General features: G+C 40.4%; 1 protein-coding gene across 5 annotated transcripts in view; it reads right to left on the reverse strand.

Annotated features, from left to right (window-relative positions):
• reln (reelin) overlaps positions 1–22,076 on the reverse strand; it is a 109,850-nt gene that overhangs the window by 40,096 nt on the left and 47,678 nt on the right. For all 5 annotated transcript variants that reach the window (XM_030136425.1, XM_030136423.1, XM_030136426.1 and 2 more), the window contains exons 4-11: positions 17,278–17,348; positions 8,414–8,446; positions 7,868–7,946; positions 7,629–7,725; positions 6,150–6,201; positions 4,891–4,999; positions 3,846–4,086; positions 3,458–3,603 (exon numbers count right to left, since the gene is read on the reverse strand). In XM_030136425.1, coding sequence (XP_029992285.1) covers positions 3,458–3,603; positions 3,846–4,086; positions 4,891–4,999; positions 6,150–6,201; positions 7,629–7,725; positions 7,868–7,946; positions 8,414–8,446; positions 17,278–17,348 — 828 coding nt within the window. The remainder of the gene's footprint in view (positions 1–3,457; positions 3,604–3,845; positions 4,087–4,890; positions 5,000–6,149; positions 6,202–7,628; positions 7,726–7,867; positions 7,947–8,413; positions 8,447–17,277; positions 17,349–22,076) is intronic.

Below are 22,076 nucleotides of genomic sequence, written 5' to 3' on the forward strand. Positions count from 1 at the left end.
CAACCCATTTAAGCCATGCTGCATGATTAACCAAGACAAGACTGGGGTATTCAGTAGTTAGAAAAGTGAAAAAAAAGTATGTCTTAACCATGCAACTATTCCACCAGGTTTCATGCAAATGGGTGCCGTAGATCTGTGTCTCCCGCTGACAGACAAATGAAGCAACAAACAAATTTACACCCTTGGCCAAGCTAATCAGTCTTTTGAATCACTCACTCAGCTCTTATTTTGTCCTCACTATTATGGCTTATGGCTTGCATATAATTTACAAATGATCCTAATTATGTTAGTAAATTTAGTTAAAGAGGCGAAACAGGTCTGCAATGTGTAGATAAAATTTTAGAATAAACAAATAGAGTAATGAACAATTAATTAGACCCAAATATGAACTACAAATCAGCACTTCACTGACATAACATCACAGACAGATAAACTGTTTAAAGAAAACCTCTTTTGCATAGCATTCCCTCTGAAATCAAGAATTGCAATAATTCAAACTCTGCTAGTAAATAAACACACAATGTCAGTAATATCGCATAAATCACCTGGAAGAGGCCTTACACATACAGGACACACACACATGCAGACACATATTTCTGCACAGTGGAGAGAGAATCCTCATTAGCACTGACAGAAGTTAACTCAGTATGTCAGCCCTCTCCTGTGTTCATCCACTCCTCCCTCTTTCTCTTTCTCTCCCATTTCCTTTCCCCACTGTTACTTTCTATTTTTTCTCATATGCTGTATATGCTGGTGCATCTCTGTCACAGCCAGTGGTGGGTTAAATGACACTTAGTGAAGTGTACCATTTCCCCTAGCAAAAACTCTCCCTGCCTGCCACGCACATGTCAGCCCATGATGCCTGATGGGTGAGAGCTAGCATGCAGAGCAGCATGTTGGCTTGCTGCAGGAAGGTGTGAGGGCGTGGGGCGGCTGCAGAAACATGCTCCGGTTTGAGGTCCTTCTCATTAATGGAAAAACGCGCTGACAGACCCGGTGCATGAGGCTTGTTAATTACTCCCAAGCAGGAACACTATCTATCATCTCCCCTCTTTTATCTCTCTTCCTCTTGCAGTGCTGCTTACTATGTTCCCTTGCTTTCTGCTGTCCAGTGTGTATTTGTGTGTCTGTGTACATGTTTGTGTGAATGTGTCTCACTCGCAACAGATGGACTGTGGTCTCTGTAGCAGTCAGAGGCATGGCATTCACCTGTGTCTTGACTTGAAGTTGTACAACACACAGCATGTGGCATCATTTGACATATGACAAGTGACAGCAGTCAAAGCATATACACATATACACATATAAACTAATTACAGGAGCACTGATATCCTCAAAATACACAACACCATTTCCAGCTAATATGTAACCTGGTGCTAAAACAAAACCTTACCATTCATACTGACCCAACATTCAACTGAATTAAAGTGTTTTAGTAAAAAATTCTGCTTTTTAAAATTTTTAAAGATCATTTTAAGATCATTATAAAAGTTAATGGCTCCTGCTGTGAATAGAGAGCAAAAGAAACTAATCACTAGTGTTTGTCAGTTTACAGCAGCTTTAGGCTTTCCTGACTTCCTACTGCAACTTGAATGTTTTCTTGCACAAGATGCAGTGGGCTTCTTCATTTTTTAGCAAGTTTCAAATAAGCATTAAACAAGCCAGATCATCTTTAACTTGCACTTACCCATATTAGACCAAAGTAACAAAAACAATTTTAGCAATTTTATATTCATTTTCAAACTGGATTTGAGACAATTTGATGCCTAAAATAGATATTATCAGGTTTATGACCCTTAAAGGGGTGATATTTCGCTGTTTTTAAATGAAATTATGCATTTTAAAACATTTCCCTGTGGTCTACATAAACTGTAAATGCTATGCTTGGGTCTGAATTCTTCATTAATGAAACTCCACAGGGCCATCTTGAACCCTATTTATGAGTAATGACACAAGAAAGGTTGTTTTGAGCGCTGGCCCTTTCAATCCAAATGAGGCACTTCACACCCCACCTCCTCCAGGTTGTTGACTGTGGTTTCTGTCCTGTTCAGCTACTTGTGATCATTAATACACAAGTAGCTTAGTAGTATGTGCCTAAAAGGGCACATGTCACCCCCTTACTCATTGAGTTACACTGGCTACCCATAGCTGCCCGCATCAAATTCAAATCTTTAATCCTAGCCTACAAAATTCTCAGTGGGTCTGCTCCTGTCTACTTAGGTGCACTAATAAAAGCTTATGTCACCCCACGACCACTCCGCTCATCTGGGGAACATAGTCTGGTGGTCCCCAGACCTTGTACAAGACAATCCAGGCTCTTTTCATGGGTCGTTCCACGTTGGTGGAACGCTCTACCAAGTGCTACAAGAACAGAGTCATCCCTGCCTATCTTCAAGAAGCTCCTGAAGACCCAGCTCTTCCGAGAGCACCTCCTATCCTAGCACTTTCAAACATTCCATTTTAAATATTCTAATAAGGTTTTTCCCAGGATAACCACAGATTCTTTCACGATTATCTCTGGACCTGCTGCGGTGGTCCGGCCTCTTCCCTGCCCTCATCATCACCACTCACTTATCCTCAACCGCCTCCATGTGTCTCCCCCTACTCCCCCCTTCTCCCCCTCTCCCCCAGTCTCTATCTCTATCGCTCTCTCTTTTTCCCCTTCTCTACTCTCTCTCTTTAACCCCAACTGGTCAAGGCAGACGGCCATCCTCCAGGAGTCTGGGTCTGCTCGAGGTTTCTGCCTGTTAAAGGGAAGTTTTTCCTCGCCACTGTCACCAGTCACAAGTGTTTGCTCCTGGAGGATTCTGTTGGGTTTCTGTAAATTGACTTAGAGTCTGGTTTTGACCAACTCTATATATAAAATGTCAAGAGATAACTTTTTTGTGATCTGGCGCTATATAAATAAAATTTGATTGATTGAGTGATTTAATTGGTTTTCCCCTGTAAGTCGCTTTGGAAAAAAGCGTCTGCCAAATGCGTAAACATAAACATAAACATAAACATAAACATAATACAATCAACATTTTAGGTAATCAGCTCAAAGTTTGGACACATTTTCAGTTTTCACTACAACTGCTGCTGACAAACAATTACAGCATACTCAGAGAAATGTTCATCAGAAGTCTTGACCTTATATGTGCCAATATCATGACGTAACTAGTAAAATTGAGCAGAAATTGAAACAGGTTGTAGAAATCAACTCGACTTTTGCGGGAATGAATATAAAGACTGCTTTGCAGCACTTGGACGGTTCAAATTCAAACGTTTTGAACTGTTAGGGTCCCCAAATACACAAATAAATGTACCAAAGACTAATAAAAGTGGGTTTAGCAAAATATGACCCCTTTAAAACTTGTACTTGCAGGTTGAGTTTAAGTATGTTCACAGCCTAGAGACAAATGTAAATGCATGATTTAGTCACTGATAATGAAATGAGAACATGATCTTGATTTACTTTGATGGTGGACTCTCAAAGTCTTCTTCCCAGTAGCTTCTTCCTTCTTCACGATGCAGATCAACGTCTCTGGTAGAGGCAAAGCTATGGCTGACTGCTTCACCACCGTGGAAATATAAGGCATTGCCCTCTGACTGGCATGCATGCTGGTTAAAACGGAGAAAAGTTTGTTAACATACAAAATCTGTAAAGATAAAAGGTTCAAGAGAGGCTTGAAATAAAGATGTGAAAAAACAGCTAAGGCTTTAACATGTCATAGAACAGAAGGAGTGACATTTGTGTTCCCAGCAAGTTCTTTATTAATATCATTAACCCTGCAAATACAAGACTTTGATCCCATGTTAATGAACTCCATGTGTTAAATCCTTATTAAAGTCAATGGGTGTACCTTAACAGTCGCTCCAGGGAAGAAGAGCCAGTTGGCGGTGTCTGGTGGGTCCAAGTTGTCTTCCATGAGGGGGGCTTTATGAGCAGCATTAACCAGCAGCACATTGTCCAGCCCCCAGCAGGACTCATAACCCTCAGGTCCTTGGGGGGCCTCTTGGGACCAGCGGAGACGGACACCATCAGCCCTGGAGTGCAGAGGCAGGGGAAGCAGGTGGACCACAGTGCTGCTGTTGGTAGGGGCTCTAAAAAGAAAAGCACACACAGATTGTGGTCAGTGAATGCATTTGCAGCAGTATTATTGGCAATGTACATGAACTAAAGGTTAAAAAAAAGGGTTAAGTAAGTCAAAACTGAAGTTAAAGTTGAAACATCATGATCGTTCATCCCTTCCCAATAGCTGCTCTTAATTACACAAAATAGACTGCACTGTGCTTTTAGTGTTTTTAGTCATTTTATGTGTTTTACTTGTTTTTATCCATTGTATTGTGCTTTTGAGTGTTTTGGGACGTATTTAATGCCTGAGGGTTGGTTTTTAAATTTTGTCTTACAGCCGTGACAAAAGATGAATTTCTGTTTTTACTAGGAACAGAGAATAAAGTTTTCTATCTATCTATCTATCTATCTATCTATCTATCTATCTATCTATCTATCTGTCTGTCTGTCTGTCTGTCTGTCTGTCTGTCTGTCTGTCTGTCTATCTATCTATCTATCTATCTATCTATCTACCTATCTATCTATCTATCTATCTATCTATCTATCTATCTATCTATCTATCTATCTATCTATCTGTCTGTCTGTCTATCTGTCTGTCTGTCTATCTGTCTATCTGTCTATCTATCTGTCTATCTATCTATTATGATTGTAGCACAACTATTTTGTGGAAATCACATATTTCTAAAAAGCCAACTTTTTCTGACCACAGTTTCAGATGTAGGAAAATTTTCTCAAGCCATAAAGGAACACTTAATCCTTTAGGGGCAGTGGATGTTTCCAACAAATGGAAAGGATTGTGGAATGAAATGGAAGTTAAAGAGATGGGGGAAGACCTGATCTTCTCCAGCGTGATCCAGTCATCTGAGGTGTTGGGGTTAGCACTTAGGCTGTATGACACAGTGATGCTGGGGTCTGAGTAACTGAACCGGCAGGAGCCAGAGCCTGGGGAAAGAAACCACAGATGACATCAATGACACTGTTAACTAGTGTCCTGTTTTAACCAGCTGGTTCTATTTGAAGGGGCAGTCGGGCATGGCATGATGGTTCCTTCTGACTGACTGCTCCCACGTCCCCTGCTCTACCCAAGTGGAAAAAATGGCTAAATGTTGTTATGGTGCAACTAAGTGATCAGCAGTTTAACAGAATTGAGAGACGTTAGTAGGGGGTAAGGAGCAGTAATGACAGAGACCAACTACAGCTAGCTACAGCAGCACTCCTGAGATTTTTATGTATTTCTTGGTGATGTTGTGTTTAACCAGACTATATGTGGTCCTTAAAATGCAGGTTTGTCTGGGTTGTTCTGGAGCAGACAGGGCCAAAGGTTACTAATGGAGGACAAAGCTAACCCCTGAGTCCCCACCTTTTCTCTTTTCTGCTCACTCTACCCCACCACCTGACAATATGCAGTGTCCATGCTTCATCAGGCTCCACAGTGGGCTGCAGGGTGGACCCCATCCCCACTGAATACAACAGTGCATTAACCTGCTGCTGCTTTATGGCACCTCTGTACTTACCTGCTTAATTCACTACACTACTGCAACACAAACTCATATTAGTGACTTGTAAACAGGAGCTTGGCCAGACAGAGGGGAAAAGAGAGAGAGAGAGAGAGAGACAGAGAGAGAGAGAGAGAGAGAGAGAGAGGAGGGGGGGGGGGGGGGGGGGTAAAGGGGATATCGCTACAGCATGTACTCCTATTTCCTGCCAGCCACGCTCCCAGGCAAATTGGCGGATGCATGTAATGGACATGAAAAATACAACATCTCTAAAAACTCTGCCATGGTCTTCTGGGTGTCTTTCCAGAATATTGTAAAATATTCATTATCGTGATAGGAGAGGCCGAGCAGGGAAGGAAAGAAAGAATTGACGAGAGAGAAAGAGAGAGAAATACAAAAATACCCTAAGAACCACTGCCGTGTAATAAGACTGAGGACACTTGTATCCTGAAGATGATTCCTGAGGAAGTACTTTTGTCCAGGCAATGGGGGCTACATGCTATGATGTTTAAACTAGGTCTGAAGGGTCTCATACAGATGTCAGGGTTTTTCCTCTTTGTGTTATTAATAGCCAAGTGAGGTGATGGAGTACTCACCCAGGGCAAACTGCAGGACAGAGGCTGTGCTGGTGTTCAGAGGTACAGTAGACTGACAGAGAAAGAAACAGACCCAGGGCAGTTCAGAAAATGTACATTTCAACAGAAAATAATATGTCAGTCATAAGTAATTCCAGTTGGATTTCATATGCTGAACTGTGTTGTGATTTTAGAATATCTAACAGTGAGCTGAAATGTAAATAGAAATGATGAACTACTCTTAAAATACCATTTTTTTGTTGTGTAATACCAGTTGAATGTTTAAGAGATAACATATTTATCTTTCATAATGTCCGTGTATGTTAGAGACAGAAGATGCAGGAGAAGCAGAGACATCAGAAGTGTATGAATGTATGTGCTCTGAGTGTCTGTGCCTTTGTATTTATAATAATCAGTGTGTAAAAGCCTCTGTGTTTCTGGATGTGCACGCTTCTTGTACTTGACAGAAGAGCTGCCAGGCAGCAGCTTCAAACATTTGGAACAGTGACAGACAAAGCAAATGCTTATCACAGAGGCAAATAGAATCATGGCGCTAAACACTTCTGTGCTGCTGATTGTCTTTCATCTCTACCCGCCGAGTAAGCAGTTTGAAATAAAGATAGAAAGAGGGCATATAAAGGTTTGATAAGCAATTAGGAGCATTTTTGTGTGTTGGTATAATATACAAACTGCACGATGCATTAATGTTTCTACTTAACTGTTCTTCACTGTAAAATGATCACAGTTTCTTCTTTCTTCAAAACAGTGTCTTGTCACCCCTTTGGTTTCATTTTGAAGTGAAATATTATGAATTATATCGACACACTGAAGCTATATAAGCAGGTAGTTTTGTCTGAAGCAGAAACTCTACAGGTGCAGCAAGATTTGAGCTGAGAGCTGAGAAAAGCTGCTCTACAATAAATGTACACATAAAACATGTGCATGTGCCAGAAGCCTAACTTTATGATATATTTCAAGGCATGATATGATACTTAAAATCCTTATGCTTGTCGTTATTATCAGAACGACACAGTCAGTAATAAACAGTTTAAGACACTGACGGGTTTATTTTATTTCAGTTTTAGTTCAGTTGTATATACCTAAGATTTGATTTGTGTATATTTCCTTGGTTGGCAAGAACCATAAAACCTACAACTTTAGCACAAGCCATAAAAATAGTGAGTTTTATATATTTTTTTAAGAACTTGTGTTTTTCTCCTTTAGATTTTTCCATGGAGGAAACTTTTCCTAAGCATGTTTACAGACCCTCTTGTAGAACCTCACATGACCTTCTTAGTTAAAATGGCAACAGAGTATGACGGTTTAAAGAGATTTTATGGTAATATAGATGTTTAAATGTGAGATTGTACTGTGGTTACAGCTAGACTGCCGTAATTTATTGTGGTTGTGGCTGTGGCCACTAAAGTGGTTGGTTTGAGTGTATGGTCCATGGGCCGTAAAATGTACAGCGGTTTCTATGTGGTCAAACATGGCAGTTACCAGCTCTCGCTCTCCAAAGGGCTCACAGAAAGTGACCGCTCTGCCATGCATCAGTACACCACACTGCTCTCCCACATCACAGTTACTGCACTCAGACCTAAGAAGAAAGGAAAGGAGACAGGAGGAGAGCAATGTGTCAGTTATATTGAAAAAACACAACACATTGACTGACAGTGCTGAAGTTGTAGTTAGTCATTACATCCTACAATTACAAGGGGAGTTGTAACCTTTTCACCTACCATATGCTGGGGTCCAGCTCTCCTAGGAGGTTGGAGTCAAAGTCATCACGCAGAACAGCATGTTTACCATGGACCTCCACTAGATACACACACAAACACACACCATATGCTCACAGTTAGGGACAATCTGAATGATACCTGCGCTTTTTATGTAGTAATTTATGTGCATCTGCCAGGGAGGTGATATATCTGCCTGCATCTGCTGGTTTGTTGGTTTGCTGGATTAGGTGAAAACTACTGCAACAATTATCATGAATCATGATGGAAGGATAGGACATGGACCAAGGGTGAGTCCATTAAATTCTGGGGCAGATGAATAAATAAGGGGAGACCCTGGAATACGTTTTAGCGCTTTTTTTTAACATTGCAAAATATGGGGTTTGATTAACTACATGACTATGAGGTTTACTAACAAACAAACCAACAAAATACTGGAGGACTGTGGGGCCTTGGTGGAGGGATATTCTAAATTCCACTTTTAGATGATAATGTGGTCACAGTGCTGAAACTTAACAAATGAAATCATGCTATAAAATGCTGACTCACCTAGACTAGGTCTCAGTGGGGACTCAGTAGGAGCTGAAACAGAAAACAGTGAAGAAAGACGATATTGTGAGTTATATATTGGCAATATTTTAAATGTACAAGTCAAGATCTAATGACATTTTGTTAGTATATTAACAGTTGGGGAGGTTAAGGTATGAAACTTAATTTGAACTTGTGAATAAAAGCAAGGCAATGTTTTTTTTAATATACTGTATATAGCACCTTTCACTCACACCAGTCACAAAGTGCTTCAAAGTCATAGTGTTGCACAGAAATTAAATAAAACATTAATAAACAATAAAACATCTATTGTACATTAAAAACATATAGAACAGAAAAAAACAGATTAACAGCTAAAATACACAATAAGAGTGAACATAAAAACACTTAAATGACAGAATACCAAGTCACTACCCAAATGTTTTTTTTATTACTAGTCAAGGGACCTAATAATAAAAGTAAATGTACAGGCCATAAAGACCTTTAATGTGTTCTGAATGTAAATTCAATCAAAATGTGCAGCAGACATTAACTGCAAAGGTAAGGGCCTGCACTAAAATCATCAGTGAAACAAACTTTCTCTGTGTCCTGGCTGGCCGTGACTGCAGTCTCCTGGCTGCTGATGTTAATTCCTTTCCGTAATGAAAGGCCGGGCAGTCGTGATTAACGGTTCACTGCCAATTAACCGCCATCGTCCCCGGAGGCTCCTATGTGCTGTAATCTGTGGCCACTGCCTAGCTAACACACTCAACCATCAATCTCACCCAAGGGATACACAGCTCAGAGCAGAGGAGGGAAATGAATGGAGGAGGGTAGTGAGTGGTTAGATTTAATGAATCAAATGTGATGTTTCAAAAAACCCTGGCTTCACTGTAAAGACTTAATAGTCTGCATTCATATTATGGCAAACTGCTTAGGGGCTCCAGCGTACACATGTCACTTATATCATCTGTGTTCTGCAATCGATTGGAAAATGTAAATGATGGATAATTACACATGGGCTCCAGTTTAATAAATTGAAGTTACAGAACTTTTAGTTTAGTTTAATGAGTAGATAAAATAGATTGCTTTAAAACAACCCTGCATTTAATTCAAACTTTTACATCAGGAAAATATACAAAAAAGTTTAACAAACTGCACCATTTGACAAATGTTGAGGGTAGGACTTGTTGAAAAATTAGTTGCATCAGGTGGTGATGAATGTGTGAGGTGTGGCTACTACGTAAATAATGTGACTGGGTTTATGTAAGTCAAACTACAGCGTGCAGACGTAAATCATATGGCACTGACTAATGGACGAGCATAAACAGCCCCTGAAAGTTTCAGTCCCGTTGTGTCTTCAGTTCAGTTCCCCTCTGACTGATGTTGTTATTGTGATGACGTTAGTCTCATTATTTTCCAGCCATACTATATATACTTCAGATGTATAATTCAAATTTACCTACTGAGAACATGAGAGACAATTCCATTTGTACACATTTGCTTTATCTTATGTCTGTGTTACATGACCATGTAAGAAAATTAAAGTTTTAAAGTTTAACCTTGTTTCATCATCAGTCCCAGCGGTTTTGACCTCAGTGAACATGTCGCCCTTCAATCCCTTTTGAGCCTCTTTACTCTGCTCTAGTAGGTGGGTTGTTTTAAGAAACTCTTACTCCAAACTGGAGAGAGGGATAATCTGTCAGGATACGCGCTATCCAGGGTGCGCCTGCCCACCTGATAAGGCACACTCAGATAAAACACTGAAGTCTCCTTCCAAAGTTTAACTCTGGTCTTAAGACTCTTTCACACCTTACAACGGTTCTGTAATTTCCTCTGAGAGAGGGGCTTATATTTAAGAGCCCACCTAAAACCCCCCATAAACAACAGAACCTTAATCAAGAGAAGAGGGATTATCAAAGCCAGTTTCTTATTATTGTAATACCTCTATAAATGTCCTTACTTTGAGCTTCACTTTCATTAGCTGCCCCAATTTCTTCCAATTGGCTCCAAATTCCAGGCTCTTAGAAATGGATTTACTATTCACAGAGTGGTGGTAAAGTTTGCTGCTGACTGTAGAAGTTGGAGTCTTAGTGGCCTGTCTGACAGCACTGGGCGGTTCAGTAGCTGCGACAGTTGCTGCTGCTCTGGTGGGCCCTGATGCTCAGCTTCATGGCTGGAGCTCGAGCTTGACGATGAAGCCCATTAAACGTAGATCAAAGGGCCTTCTTCCTCCCTCTCCATCTCGCCTTACTCTGCCCATTCTGCCTCCTCCTCCTCTAATCCTCCGGTGTCTACTGATTCAAAACATGTTTAGAGGCCCTATCAATCCCAGCATGTGCAGCTCTCTTGTTTTTCTTGAAGCATATAAACATTTGTAGTAAATGAAAAGTGGAATCTACAATTACATGTTTAGAATTTGGGACTGTTGAGTTTACATATTAAACCTGAGAGGGGCATGTAGTAAAACTCAATTCCTGGTAATCCACCCACTCAAACTGACACAGAGTAATAAATGCTTGGTTGATATTCTGCTCTCTGCAGACTTTCCTGTTTCTTAAACAAACCCTTCTAAATCGCTCTCAGACTTTCTAGTGAGGCCATTTGGCTGGAGAAAGGCCTGGAAGATTTTTTTTTTTTTTTTTTTGGGTGGATAATCCCTTCAAGCTTCCAAAAAGGCCTCATTTACAGTTTTCTTTCTCCATGCTTCATCACATTCTCCTGCTGTCTCTCTCACTTGCCTTCTATCACAGTCTCTCTCTCTCGCCCACCCCTCCATCCACACCCATTCTGTCTCTCACTGCATAACCCTCTGCGCATCGGGAGCAGACAGTGGCGCTCATTTCACTTGGATTAATCCCCTCTCACTTTCTTAAAGACTTCAATTACTGCCTCCTCTATTAGCGGCTCATCTCTGCTAATGCCTGTATCTCGCTGGCCAGGGTTTAAACACACATGCATGCAGAGGGACACACACAAAAAGATGTGCACAAAAAACACACACAGACAGCTTTGCCTTCCACAGCTGACCCAACCCTCTGAGCTACTTCTTTACTATGCACACACACACACACACACACACACACACACACATACACACACACACACGCACACACATGCACACACATGCACACACATACAACAAAAAGGATAGGGTCCTCAGTAAACTATACCAGGAGTAAAACCGAATGGGTGCTGATGAGTGGGGTGGTGGGGGTGATACGAGCAGGGACGGAGTGAGCATAAGCTTTGGCAGACTCAGACATCTTGGCACAAAGAGCGCAGGGCACAAGTCATGTTAAATCTTCTCCCCCTTCTCTCTCCATCTTCCAGCTCTAATCTCCTCTCCCTCTCCTCGTTCCTCTTTTTCTCCCCACTCTATAAACTTCACCCACTCTTTCAATCTCCCTTATTCTCGTCTACTTTTTTTTTTTTTCATCTGACTCACATTCTTGATGATGTTTGAAGTCTAGTTGCTCCCGTCTAACTTGTGGTTGCTATTACTGACTCACCAGGACGCAGGATGTTGTTGTTTTTCCTTCTACAATGACTATAAAGAGATGGTGCTCCAGGGTCAAATTGCAGTCATTCGGTTCCAATGAGGAAAAACTAGGGAGTGGGTTTCAGTTGGTAACATTACAATAATTATAGGTGAGTGAGGTGGTGATGACGACACTGGCAAAAAAATACTATTCTCTTTACTCCTGTATTAACTGCTAATCACATTTTTAAGCATTAAATAGGTAACTTCTCTTGCTAAAGTAGCGAGAAAAAGAGGACGAGAGAGAGGGAGTGAGGAGATTAGTAGGTAGTTTGTGTTGATAGCCAAAAAGTGGCCTGCAACACTAGGAGCTGATGTGACCCATAGATGTTCACGGGCAAGATAATGTATGTAAAGTACGTAAAGTAAATGTACATTTGTATTCACATTTTACGTTTTGTGGCATAAATTCACATGTTGTTGTGTTCTAATGAAATTGTCACAAATTGAGTGTAGTTAGTTCAATTAGTACAATGCCAAGTACTGACCACAAAACCAGGAAATCAGGAAGGCGTGTACATTGGCTTAAGTGTGAACATTTACAAAAGTTATATGTTGTCACTGAAATATACTGCGACAATGAATAATATAAAGAATTCTTTTGGATTTGAACATTAATAAAATATGTCATATAATCTAAGTACGCAAATCAAAATAGAGTGCTGCCCATGAAGTTGGAAAAATTTTTGTTTTCAGACACATTCTTCTTTTTATTCCTACTTATACACATCAGTAATCACATTTGACTATGTAATGATTACATTTTACTGAGTCCCAGTTACACTTTATCTATCAAGAATAAACCACATTGTCTCAATTATTCATGAGAAGAGGCAAAAGTATTTTATTTCCAGCTTTATGGGCAACGGTGTAGACAACAAAGCCTTAAATGTTTTAGGACGTTTCATTATCATATTCATAATTCATATTTCACTGTTCCAGATTATACCTTTAAGTAAAGGGTAAAATCTGAGGTAAATACTGAACATTTTTCCTCAGTGAGAATTAGGTAGTTTCTCAAGTCTCTTGAGACATCAGAATAAGCTGCTCTGTCAAACAATCCTTTACTGTGTGTTCGAGATGAACAGGCACAACCCACATTCTTCAACAAACAACTGAGTGAAGTGTTTGAGGTAAATCCAGTTGAAATTACACAGACATAATTGTAAAAGATGAAAGGAGCTGAAGAGAAAACAAGCAAGTCTTTCAGTCTTAGATCTAGGAGTTAAGTCTTATAGTTTTGCAGATAAAATAAAGTGCACTGTGAAAGATAATTAAGATTGTAAAGATTTAAGTTTTAAAAACATTTATCTTCTATTTCTGTACTTAGTAAAGTTATTTCATAGGAACATCAACCTAAATTACTGTCAGAGACATTGATAACAGAGGGCAGAGGAGACAGTTAGGACGTAGGAGAAGACATATAGATGAGTGAGGTCTCAAGGTTTCTTGCTGGTGAGTGATGAGGGATGGCAGGCAGACGGGCCTTCAGCCAGCCAAGCAGACTGGCTGGCAGACTCTGTGGGTGATGAGGAGGTGGGAGAGGGGAGGCCACCCGTCCCCTCCTCTGTTGCGCTGTGATCAGGCGTCCCTCAGGGAGCAGCGGCCCCTTTGAGTTATATGTCCCTTTAATAATCCATCTGGGGTGCAGAGTGCTCGGCCAGGCCCATAAAGACCTGATTTATTCCCTCGGTGGAAATGAGAGGACCTGGCAACGCTGGGCTGAAAGCAGGGACTGCTGGTCCTGCTGTCAGGAGATAGAGCTGATGGACGACTTGCTGTGCTCTTCACCACCCACATCCACTCCACCCTTGAGCACAGAACACACTTCTCTGGCCCACCCCTACCTCTGCTCATCCCCCACCATTTCTCCTCTCATCTGGACTTAATAAGTCTTTTTATGGCTGCTCAGTAGAAGAGGAAATACACTTCTGTCTCATCCTCCTGCTTGTCTCTTTCTATACTTTACATCATTTAAAACTGGGATAGTAATCTGCATTTTGCCGTGTCATGGTTTAAAGTACCAGCAGCCTGTCCAAACAATTTGGCAGTGTGCTGATTGGTGTCACAAACTATCCTGTTGTGCTGTGCTTTTCATTTGTTTGCAAGAGAATTTGTCAGACTGCCAATAGTTTTGTTTTCCAAATCCACAAATACGAACAAAATATGTACTTTTTTTCTGGGCTGGTTGTTGGGGAAAGTAATGGGAATATACTGGGTGCAGATCAAAGCAAATGGAAGGGAAGTTGGAGGAATGATTTGGAGGTAAAATGAAGGGATGTGGTGAAGAAGACTGCTGGCACAGCAGAAGAGAGCTGTGAGAGAAGACGGGGGAGCACTGTGTCTGGAGCCAGGCATCCCCCAACACTGGTAGACAGATAATTTTATACCCATGCACACACAAAATCCAGCCTGTGCTTATGTTTCAGCAGGCTTTTAGGGGCACCCGAGTGGAAACATTTAAACAAACACCTGTCTCCATGAACTTGCAGGGAGGCTTTCTGTCAGTGAGAAGTAAAGTGCTGCATGTCACATGTTCTACATGAGTTAAAGGCTTATAGTTTTACTCTAGTGTATCATTCAATCTGTTACATACAATAGAATTTATTTGAACGATCTCTATCATTCTCCATCTCGCCATAATTCTGAACTTTCCTACATCAGTGTCACCTTTTTTCTAATTCCCTGGATAATCTTTCCATTTTGTTCATAAAATCTGCACCTCTGATTACTTTTTTATTTGAGCAGCCAGCCCTTGCCTTCTTTCCCTTCATCCCTTTCTTTGTCTTTTCTTCCTTTAACTCCCCTCCTCCATGGATCATAACCCTGCTTCAGATAGCTTTCATTTCCCCAGTTCTTCAAAGCTTGAGTCTTAAGCATATGAACTTGTGGAGTGACTTGAGTTGGCCATGCATCTTCCATTCCACTTTGAATGCTAATACTAAGGGGCAGCCTGTACTCTTTTTACCACTGAGTGAATGGATTTAGGATGGTAACCTATGTGAGCCTACAGGCCTGTCTCATCTGTTGGTAACCTAACTGAGGGCCTAAGACAATTAATGATTTTTGTGTATATTTTCACTCCAATGGTTTTTCTGAAGTGCAGTATTCCTCAGTCTCAACATTCCAATACCATTTAACTACTGAAGACAATTGTTTGATTAACATCAAACTTGTCCTTAAGTTTAGACTTTTTTTCAAAAGCGTATACATTCTAGTTTATTACCATTTTTAAATTCTGATAATTCATTTCAACTTCTGATGACTAGAGCACAGATGAATGATTTCTATCTGCACCCTAGCAAACCACAAGAGACCATAAATGATCAGACCCATCTCGGTTTCCTCCCTCTTTGGCCTCTTTTCACCTTCTCTTGCATCCATGTTCATTTCTCATTTTGAATTTTCATATTTTTTATATCATTTGACAACAGGAACACTAATGCATTGTTGGCAATCCATGGAAATGCAGCTGTAACAAAGTCTGCTGTTGTGTATCTACAGAGCACTTTAACTGCTTTTCTTTTTTTAAAATCACTTTAATTACCTTTCCACCTCTCAAATCATGTGCAATTTCTGGCCTTTAAGTTTCATCTTTCCACCTGCCCTTCACCTGTTAGAAACAAACTGTCATTAGTGGCTCCTCTAACATTTCTCATCTGTCTATTACTTAACCCTTAAATGCCTAGAACTGTCTTTGTGGTCACTTCAAAATGATTTTTCTTTACATTTCATCATCATTTTATCCTCTGCATTTTGCATTTTTTAAGGAAAGGCAGGTATTTTCCTGTATATAATTTACTGACCATGTAAATGTTACTAAAAGCTCAGAGAAAGATTGAAGGATATTATATCAAAACAGACAAAACTAAAGAAAAGTTTACTTTTTCAGTAAAATATACAGTATCATTAACTCAACATCAAAATGAGCATCTACAACCACTGACATTAGTCAAACTACATGGGTTTTATTGATGAATCAATGTTGCAGAACATGACAGTGTTTCCACGTACACTATGCAGCCTCTAAACGTCCAAATGGGTCATATCTGATGACCATAAAAAGATGACAAACTGAATTACTTAACTGTAGTTAAAGGATTAGTGATTCAGAAGTTAAAACCATTTTAGATCAGTAGATACAGTACTTTTGGCAAATGTTTAGGTGTTCGAGGGTTAAGACTGTGTGTCCTGAGCACAGTGCTGTATACCTCTCATACGAGTAGATTTTCCCTGCAGAGAACATTTTTATATTACCTCAGTGCTAGTTTTCTGTCTCCTACTATTCACAACTTGCTTCCTCCAAGGCCTTGTAAGGTCTAAATCTCTCTTTTTAACTTGTCTGCTCTGAGCAATAGTGACTTAGCGTGACACTGTGTGGCCTTGGCTCTAAACAACGACAAGAGGGTTGTTGGCTGGAGATATTTTGTTTGCAGAGGGACAAGACTGGGGCAGTGTGTCAGTGGTGGAGAGACGATGAGCTCCTGGGCAAGGATACAGAGAGGAGAGGCGTCATTACTCCTTCTCTGTCACTCTTCCAGGCCTGACTGAGGGCTCTATGCACCATGTTTTCCAAATGGCATAGTGCCATTAAATTGAGCACTCTCTGCCTGGCAAAGAGCTCGGATCACTGGTAGTGCTTTGAATGACCTGCTAAGAGACACACTTGTAATGAGCAAGTCCTCAAACACAGTTATCACTTTTGAATTCAAGTTGCCACATGGATATATTTCACAGTTATTTCCCTACTCAAACAGACCCCAGCAGCAGTTAGTTTACTTTCAGCCACTTTCAGTATTAAAGTCAAATTTGATCTACAAGGAGGAGCTCTTGAGTGAGGAGGAGGTTTTTTCCCTGTAAACAAGCAATTATACACACTCAGCATGCAGAGTGGGAATGCACTGTCTGTCAATAGCTACTTAGGGCTGTCACTGAAAGTGGATGTAAGAACTGTCGGCCATAAAGCGCAAATCTCCGGCAGAGAGAGAGAGAGAGGGAGAAAAAAAAGCTGAGTTTAGCATAAGCTGAAATTAAGCTGGCACTATAGGACATCCAAATATCTCTGGCTCTGGCTGCATCATTAGGCAGAGAGAGCCAGAATGTGCTGCAATGCCAATGTCGTGAAGAAGCAGCATATCAACCATCCTGTGTCATCTATATTGTCACAATGTGTGCAAATGATGGACAGTAATGGGAAGGAATATGGGGATGGAGAATGTATATATGGGCTTTAACATATATGCATCTATTCATGAATGAATATAAGTGCCTATATACAGTATACAGTACACATCCGTGCCATGGATTGGGAGGAGGGCTATGTGTGTCTCACCCTGCTACTCACCTCCTTGTTCACAGAGCTGCTGGGCCAGAGCATCCTTGAAAATTATCTGTCCTCGATGAGTGGCTGTAGCTCTGAGGAAGAGAAAAAGGAACAAGTCAGGAGAAAAAGAACATTAACACACAAACAGCGCTACGGAGAAAATGAACCGCTCGTCCTTAATATATGAAGATCAATGCCACACAGATGGCTTCATTTTCAGGGAAAATAAAACGTGTTTAATTATAAATTCTACAACAGAGGACATTTTACAAAGTTAAGTATAATTTAAGCAAATACAACCAAAAAAACGGTCATTTCACAAAATGAGACTTCCATGAGACTGCATATTAAGAATAGAACAGAATATTCAGACCAGAAGAAGAACTGTTATCACACTCTGTGCATAGGGTAACTCCTGTGCCAAGTTTGAGCTATTATTTTAATGATTCAATTTCCTCTAAGAGAATAAATATGGTATGATTAGCAAGTGATTTGTATTGGTTAAGGGGTAAAATCCTTGAAATTATTTAGTGGAAAAACACAGTTAAGGTTTATTACTCATTCCCTGGATCCAATGAAGGTTCAGTAAAAGAGGAAACATTTCTTTACGGTTGGTAAAAGCTGTACTGTGTCACTCTCACAGTATGCCTTGAATTTATTACTTCATACAATATACAGCCTGAGTAGATTTAAACACAAAGAGGTGAAATGTAATAAAGGTGGAAAGGAAATCTTGTGACCAGTTTAACTTGTGTTAGTTACTCTCCTCCCATTCCTTTTATGTCTGTCTAGACCTCTGCATTTTCATTTTAAGCTAGAAAAAGCTGATCATGTGAGGTTTTTATCCTAAAATTAGAAAAGAAGACTGTCAACATCACTGATTCAACACATGCAGACAGACACTTAACTTAAAAAATGAGGCATCTCTTGTGAGTGTCGTCCCCCCCCCAAAAAAGAAACTTTTTGTATTTCCTTGAAACACTTACACTGGTGGTCGATTCAGCAGAGTGAGAGCTGTTTGGAACTCAGACAACGTTTTAATGTTGTAGTTAGGCTTTGTTATGAATTATGAACATAATTTGTGGTTTATAAATCTGAGTAACCTCATGCGGAAACACACATTGACAGGGATACACAGTATGTGCCACCCACATGCAGTGAGAAAGTCTGAGGAACACTTTGAAAGAAGGCTTTTTTCTTGATCACTCCCATATAAGAACAGTCTTGTTTTAGTGTTTAGGGTATTCCCAAGATCTGGAGACATTACACAACATTTCTATTATCTAAAGGAAACTAATGAAATAGAGTTCCGACTAACGTCACTATAATGTCAACTTCACTATATGTCAACTTCAATGAAAGCCATCCAATTTTCTATGCACTGTGCCACACCCAGTCAACATACATGACCGAATGGAGAGGAGAGGAGAGGAGAGGAGAGGAGAGGAGAGGAGAGGAGAGGAGAGGAGAGGAGAGGAGAGGAGAGGAGAGGAGAGGAGAGGAGAGGAGAGGAGAGGAGAGGAGAGGAGAGGAGAGGAGAGGAGAGGAGAGGAGAGGAGAGGAGAGGAGATAATGGCACAATCATAAAAACTTTATGGGCACTTACTCTGATTCAATCAGGCCAAGTCCATATTTCTGATTCTCTCCTTGACCTGCTTCTTCATTCCTCTATCTTCCTCTATCATTTGGGCCAGGTTTGCCTCACATCACCCAAATTCTGCCCCACCCTGGACCACCATGCAGGCTCAGGCCTTTAATGCGTGCCAAGGCATTTACACGTTCATCTCAACTCATGAATAATGAATCGGCAGCTCATTAATTAGTAAAGAGCTCTTGTGCCTGTGCAGAAAACATACTTAATTACACTCATATTTCAGAATTGGGTGAAAACTAATTTGAGTTTGGTATTTATGAATAAAAGATGGTGCGTAACGAAACAGCGGGTAGCAATGTAGGAACAAGCCCCTTAAATATTTACTAAACACAGCCTCAGCTCAGGTTCACTTAACCGATTCTGTTAAGTGCCAAACAACCTGGGAGCTTTATCGATGTGCACATCTCACCTCACACATCTTACAGATGCATACATCTGCAGCACTGCATTTTATAGTATATTGATGATTGAATGTTTTTCACCTTATTTTGGAGATCATTTTTAACAAAACTGATGGCAAATCATCTTTTTACTTAATGAAGCACTGCAGGTAAATATAAAGCATTATATCAGCAGTATCTTAATATTTTTCTTTTTCACTTGTGTCGTTTTTCTACCTGTCTTTTCTCTGTGTGATTGCTTGTTGTATGTTGCTCCTGTTAACTGTGAAATTTATCCATGGTGGGATAAATAAAGTCTTGTCTTATCTTATATATGTAGGTTTCACATAGGAATATAACTATTAGATTGAGTTAGATTAACTAACATTTTATGAACAATGAAGTGGTAGGTGAACATTCTGTCAGCTTTACAAACATGACCAAAAGATCTTAAAAGTTGAATCAATGAAATTAGATATATTTGCAGCTCATATTGAAATGTAATGTACACATGCACACAGTCTGGTCAAAGATAAAAAGTCCCAGACTAATATCTTTTTTTAAGTTTATTCAAAGTCACAACCTTTATGGCCATCTTCTTTTGGGCACATAATGTTTTTGGACCTAGACCTGACCAACTGAAACAACCCCAGATCATAATGCCGCCCCTTCAGGCTTGTACTGTAGGCACTATGCATGATGGGTAATCACCTCATCCACCTCTCGTCTCTCCCTTATGCGTCCATCACACTGGAACAAGTTCAATCTAGACTCATCAGACCACATGACCTTCTTCTACTGTAACACAGTCCAATTTTTATGCTCTCTATCAAACTGATGGTTGTTAAAAAAATGATAAGCTACTCACTGCATCAGTTAGATTTAAAGAACATGTTGCAGCTGAGACTTATTAATAATTATCCAAGACAAGGCTTATAGTTATTTGCTTAGTTAAGTCCAAGGATGCATTTTCTAGATAGAATTAAGTTTATATTTTCAGTCTTAAGGCACATTGCCATAGGAAGCTAGGAAAAGGCAAATGTCACTAACAGCTGATTAAACAAATGAAATTACAGTATTTTCCCTTTGAACAGAAATGTCTTTAAATAGACCCAAAGCACTAATCTGTTTCTAATTCTGCTAAACCTTATTGTCTCAGTAAATAAAAAAGCATCTGATTAGAAACTGACGGTAAAGATGTATTCAGTGTGAAAGTGTTTGTTCTTTGATAGTGTGTATATAGCGTGCCTGAGTATGTGTGACTTAATAACATGTGTGCCATTAAAACAATAGCCAGGAGAGGGCATTTAGTCTGAGCTGGAGAGTGTGTGATCGGTGCAGTGCGACGCCGGCGTCTGTCCTGCCGTCACACTCTAGTGAATCCTCAGCGTGTGTCTCTCATTACTATCTCCATACACACACACACACACACACACACACACACACACACGCACGCACACACACACACACACACACACACACACACACACACAAACTTACACACAATATGGCAGAAATACACACAAAACATTTATTGAACATCTAAATGTTAATTTGACTTTCTTTGGGGGGAAAAAAGCAATTAAGGGTCTAAATGTGTTGGTGTTTTTTTCCTTTCCCCTACACTGATTCAAATGAGGGATCATTCATCTTGTGAAAATAAGTGTCATCTTCTCCTCTCTCATTAGTCTAGAGGAGCAAATCTGAGAGATGGGAAGGAGAGAGAGAGGGATTGAGGGAGATGAGGAAGAAGAGAAGGCCCAAGAGAAGGATTGAGAGAGAAATAAATAAATAGTGGGGGAAGGGAGATGAGGGTTTTGGTCAGAGGAAATAGAGATGGGGGTTAGATGGCCTTGTCTTTCAAAGTCCACAATCTACTGTCAAATGAAGAAGCGTTTGAGCAGAGATTCAGACCACACTCACTCCCACACTGACACTCGCAGCCATATAGGGGCTTTAACATGTATGCACATGGACAGGCTGTCACTCAAAGAGCTCTCAAATGGGCCTGGAGTGGGTAATTACCAAGCATGTCTTCCATGTTAGATTACATGTTGCTGTCGGCCATAAGTATCCCCCGGGAGCTGGCTTGACAGCTCCCTGCTAACCATACACACACACTGTGGGGAACACAAATGACTGACTTACCCTAAAGCCATATACATGGAGTTCAATATAAATATTGTTATCTTAAAGGCAGGAATATTCACCAAATAAACTAAATCCTACCACAAACAAGCTCACACCCTTTTTTTGCCAACACTAACACTTACACATGGCTGGTAAAAATGATTTCTCTTCTAAATGTGAGGTTTGAACACACACGTTGCTTCACACTTCTTCCCTCGTTAGACAACTCTTCTATCCCGTTCTCCTCAAATCCCAATTAAAAGCTCATTTTCTCTCCCAGCTCACTAGGCTGGGCTGTTGGTAATCAAGATTAATATGAGGAGTGTCAGCGGTGTGCAGTTCTAGTCGCCAGCACTGATTTGGTGCATTTGGACCTGGCCCTTAAAATAATACACTCTAATTGGTTGATTTATCTTCCATGTTGAGGACCAGCTGTGGTTATGGCAGCCCAATCAGGAACATCAGCAAAAGAGAGAGAAGTAATGAGAAGACAATGAAAGAGGAAAAATCCATTGTTATATATCCAGTAAACCATTGACCATTGAGAAGCTTTGATGAAATGTAAAGGAGATCTCTTTTCAAACCAGGCCTGGATGTGTAATAGCCATCAGGGTAAGGAGAAGGTGCGACTGACTTTGTAGAATTGCTCTCCCCCT

The sequence above is a fragment of the Sphaeramia orbicularis genome, chromosome 6 (assembly GCF_902148855.1).
Source record: "Sphaeramia orbicularis chromosome 6, fSphaOr1.1, whole genome shotgun sequence".
Taxonomy (NCBI): domain Eukaryota; kingdom Metazoa; phylum Chordata; class Actinopteri; order Kurtiformes; family Apogonidae; genus Sphaeramia; species Sphaeramia orbicularis.